Source organism: Nicotiana attenuata, unplaced genomic scaffold (genome assembly GCF_001879085.1).
Source record: "Nicotiana attenuata strain UT unplaced genomic scaffold, NIATTr2, whole genome shotgun sequence".
Classification (NCBI taxonomy): Eukaryota; Viridiplantae; Streptophyta; class Magnoliopsida; order Solanales; family Solanaceae; genus Nicotiana; species Nicotiana attenuata.
The window spans coordinates 23,231-28,516 of NW_017671659.1; the positions used below are offsets into that span (position 1 = coordinate 23,231).

Below are 5,286 nucleotides of genomic sequence, written 5' to 3' on the forward strand. Positions count from 1 at the left end.
CACAGGGGGGGGGGGGGGAGCAGTAATGGCGGACGGACACTTGAAGCATATGTAGAAAATTGAGAAGAAGAGAGAGTGAAAGAATGATTGTGAGAACACAAATTTAACTCCATAGCTTTTAGAAGCAATAGTTGTAAGAACACAGATTTTGAATTTGCTAGTGCTTTCAAAATATGTACAATATGGGTTAGGTCGGGTAAAATTTAAAAACATGGACCGTCTTTTATTATGATGTGAAGTCACGTGTATTTTCTTGTAATATTTTCTTAAATAAATCATATTGAGACCTCCATGAAATACAAGACTTAAGAAATTCGGGGCCCAAGAGAGTATAATCTCTTGCACTTTATGTCCACGTAATCAATTATATTTTGACCTGGAGGGTCTCCCTGACTTAAAATTAGACAATTTATCAAAGGGAATTTGGCACCAAGTATCAATTTAGCCTCCTAATTGGTAAATTAATTTTTTATTTATTTGGCATAAGGTTGCCAATAAATGTACATTACAATAATAATAGGTGTATCAAAATAAACATTGTGAAAACTCAATGGGCATAAATATAATTTGCGTCAAACCACAAGCTGGTAGCGTGAACCTAAAAGCTTGATCAAGGCATTGTAACGTTTCTATAGTTCCATTTGTGATTTTGTTTAGACGGTGTTAATAAGGCAAAATGAGATTAGGCAAAGTGAGATATTAATTGACAAGATTTATGTATAAAATGCAGCTATTAGCCGGCTAACTTCCAATATTTTCAGCAATTAACAACCTATAAATAGGTCCCAAGATCAACAACAAATTCAAATCATCTATAACTTTCCCAAACCAATCAAAATAAAAGGAAAAACTTTCAAACAACATTAGCTACAAGATATTCTCAATGGCCTCGACAGCATTCTTGATTACATTAGTTGTTGCTGTTGCCATGGTTACTGCTCCAGCTTTGTCAACTGACCATTGGGTTGGTGATGATCAAGGTTGGGTACTCAACTTTGACTACAAAGCTTGGGCTTCCACCAAAGAGTTCCACGTGGGAGATACGCTCAGTAAGTTTTCAATTTTCAATTTATTGTATTAAAGTTATAAAACTATTTTTTGTAGCTAAAAAATAACTCAACTAATCGTTGAAATTGAAAAGGTAATAAAATGCTAAATTCGGTCACTTTATACATATATACACACACATACGTGACATCACTTAAAAAAAATTAAAAAACTCATTTTTCGACCCAACTTAATATATGATGTCTTTCACCATGCACATCATGGATTTTTAGGGTAAATTTTGTATTTTCCCAATATTACCTCGGATTTGAATCAATGGACAATTTTGGATTGGATTAATGATTCCATATTAACTTCCATTAACAGTAGATAATAGTACATGAGTGTGAAGTATTATTAATGTGGAAAAAATGTTTGAGTGAAGACCTAACATGGTCCATTAATTGTAGAGTTTAAGTTCAGTACACCAACAATGTATTAGTTAGGGGTGTACATAGGCCGGGTTGGTTCGGATTTTTCAATTACCAAATCAAACCAATTATCTTGGATTTTTCAACTACCAAACCAAACTAAACCAACAAAAGTCGGGTTTTTCAATCACGGTTTTTCTCGAGTTTTTCGGTTTTCTCAGATTTTTCGGGTTTTTTTCTGACAAAATCTTCAAAGCACAAAATTTATAATTTGTGCTCTAATATTTCTTAGGTCATAGTAGGATAAAACTATATAAGATGTTACCTAATAAAATAATACAAAATAATATGAGATGAGTCATAATTATACTAAAATACTCAACAAATCGCATAAGATAAATATTGCTAATTAATAAGCCATAATAAAAATACACATAATCTAAAAGTACTAAGTCATGTTAAAATAAGTACAACTAATAAGTACTAAAGTATTAATTACATGACTAAATAATATTAAAAGTTAGTTATGCATTTTCACTATCTAAATCAATGCGAAACTACAAAAATAGATTTCCAATACTATTGTATTTCTAATATTAAATTGATTTTTTTTGTTAGCATTAGTATTGATTTGATTTTGCTTGGGCTTTATTTGAGTTACTAATTTTTATGGGTTATAAAACATATTTGACCATTCAAAAGTTCTAAGTTCAAGTTTGAAATAATACATTAAAAGAGAGAACTATTAAAGAGTTTAAATTATATTTATAAATTATATTACAATAATTGTTTTTACGTAAATATTTTTATAACTTGTATGCATGTAATGTTCGATTGGTTTGGTTTCAGTTTGACTTTGTTTAGTTAAAACCAAACCAAACCAATTATGGTCGGGTGTTTTGTTCTAACAGCAAACCAAATCAAACTAAACCAGAGTCGGATTTTTTTTTCTCGGTTTGACTCGGATTATCGGTTTGGTGCGGTTTGTCGGTTTCCTTTCTACACCCCTAGTATTAGTAGTATATAGCACTACTAGAAATTCGGCAAAAATCGACCAAACGTCGGTCAAAAAACCGGCGAAAAAACCGACCAAAGTTGGTCGGTTTTTCAAATTTTTTATTTTTTTATTTTTTTTTACGAAACCGACCAAAGCGCAAAAATGCGGGAAACTATTTTTGAGTCCCGCAAAATTTATTTTTCAAGAAACCGACCAACTTTGGTCGGTTTTTATTTTAAAATAAATTAAAATTAATATTTAAAAAAAAGGACCGAAATTGGTCGGTTAATTCGGCCAGTCATTTTAAAAAACCGACCAACTTTGGTCGGTAATTTTATTTTTTGATAAAAGCAACCAACTTTGGTCGGTTATTTTCATGCGAAAATACAATTAAAGATTATAAATCAAATAAAAGATAGTCTTATAACAAAATGTACTAATGGTCTAGTGGTAGAATAGTATCCTACCATAGTACAGTCCCCCGGTTCGATTCCCAGATGGTGCATTTTTTAATTACATAATTAAAATACCGATCAACTTTGGTCGATTTTTTCGGCAATATTTTTTTTTTTTTTTGAATTTACTTGACCGACCAAATTTGGTCGGTAATTTCCGACCAACTTTGGTCGGTATGCCCTTCCGACCTTCAAAATACTGTCCACGCGTAAATGGTCGCGTTTTGGGATGGTTATTAGCCATTACCGACCAACTTTGGTCGATTTTGCCCGGATTTTTAGTAGTGGTAGTTTTTACATCGTCGGGCTAAGTTGACTTACAACAATAGATGATCTCGATTTCAAATTTGATATCGCAACCCGGAAAATAGAGTAATAACCTGAAATAACCTGTTAAATTGAACTGATTATATAAAAATTCTTTATGCATTCGATGTATTTAACTCAAATCCGTATTAATGGGTAAGAAAGCAATTCAAGTTTAGGATGTTGATTGAACCAAATTTTTTGTGTTGCAGTCTTCAAATACAAGCAAGGAGCTCACAATGTGTATAGAGCAGATCAGCGTGCCTTCCAAAACTGCACAACAAGTAGTTTTATTACACCCTTAACTTCTGGAAATGACGTGATTTCTCTCACAACACCAGGAAAAAAATGGTACATTTGTGGAATAGGGAAGCACTGTGCCAAAGGAATGAAACTGGCTATCAATGTTTTGCCTGAATTGGGATCTCCTGCTACTGCACCTTCTCCTAGTGGCCTTGCTTCATGAACTAAGGATTAGTTCATGTTTTTGGTCGAGGGGACGGTTGACCTGAACCCTTAATTTTGGTCTCCGATTTATGTTTCTTGTTTCGAGGGCTGAATCGGCGTATTGTCAAGTTCATGAAGGTCACAGGTAGTGTTGGAAATAAAGCAGCATTTGCTTTTTTTTTTCTTTCTGTATGTTTGTGCGTTGGTTAATGTTTATGTTGGTTCTTTTTGTTTCTTTTTTGACTTGGTTTTGTTTTGTAGTACTCCCCTATAATTATTTTATCACATTTCATTCATCACCAGCATTTATACCCACAAAATAATAACATGGTCATATGGCCCCCACTCCCTAGATCCAAGTGGATGAAGTTTGCCATAAATTTGCTGCTGAATTTGTATATCCTGCAATTGCACAACCTAGTCCATGTGGCCCTGCTTCAACTACCTTTGGCATTCATTGCTTTTTCCAAATTGGTTGAGGCAATGGTTGCTGTATTATTGGCCATGTTCTCGACAAAAAGAAAAAACGCCTCGTGCATTAAACTCTCTCTATGCGCGTCGGAAAGGCTGAACCACAAGGGTCTATTGTAGGGCCTTGTTCTCGACAATCTTCGCTTAATTTAAGTGTGGCGGGCCTTTTTAATTAAACTTCTCAGAGAATATTTGATGACGGTAGCATCTTAGCTAGTTTGAGCACATTCCATTGTAAAAATAACACGATATAGCCAGTTTTCGGACTGGTCGATCAAAAATAGCCAGCGTTTACCAAGTCAATGAAAAATAGCCACTATTTTGCTGCAATAGAGACCGGTCCAGCATAATATACTGGACGTTAGTAGCTACTGTGTATCGAACTCCAAGTCATATTAGTGTCTAGTACCGGTATACTTTGCTGGACTCTAGTATAATATATTGAGACGTGGTAGCACCGATAGTCTCTAACTACACGTATATATACTGACAGTATACTTAGCTAGTAACTCAGTAGTATTACTAGCTGAGTTACTAACTAGTACGTTATTAGTTCGTTGGTAACGTACCGTAACTTCGTACTACTTATTAGTACTTCGTTAGTTACGTTAACGTAACGACGTTAACTTAACGTTTAACTTTACGTTTAACGTTACCGTTAACGTTAACGTTAAGTTTAACTTAAGTTACCGTACGTAGGTTACGTAAGTTAAGTACGTTAATTATTACGTTAGTACGTACTACGTACTACTATACTATACGTACGTACGTTACTTACGTTAGTTACGTACGTACGTTACGTTACGTTCGTACGTAGTAATACTTATTATAATAAGTAGTAGTTACGTTATTACGTTACGTTAGTAACGTACGTAGTTACCGTTAGTTACCGTACGTTACGTACGTTAACTTACGTACGTACGTTTAACGTTTAACGTTTAACGTTAACGTTAACGTTTAAACGTTTAAGTTTTAAACGTTAACTTTAACCGTTAAGTAGTTTAACCAACGGTTAAAACCTAACGGTTAAACGTTACCGGTAAACTAACCGGTAAACTAACGTACTAACGTTAACTTAAGTAAAGTTCTAAACATTAATAACTTAAGGTAATTACGTATTAGTTAACTGTAACTCTATTCTTATTCTTACTTCTAACTCTAATCTAACGTCTAACGTCGAACGTTAGAACGT

At 33.8% G+C, this 5,286-nt stretch overlaps 1 protein-coding gene across 1 annotated transcript; it reads left to right on the forward strand.

Moving 5' to 3' along the window:
* Positions 1-883: 883 nt before the first annotated feature.
* Positions 884-3,642, forward strand: LOC109209546 (mavicyanin-like). The gene is made up of 2 exons (XM_019372838.1): positions 884-1,049; positions 3,389-3,642. The coding sequence occupies exons 1-2, from the start codon at positions 884-886 to the stop codon at positions 3,640-3,642; spliced, it is 420 nt and encodes a 139-aa protein (XP_019228383.1).
* The last annotated feature ends 1,644 nt before the right edge of the window (positions 3,643-5,286 follow it).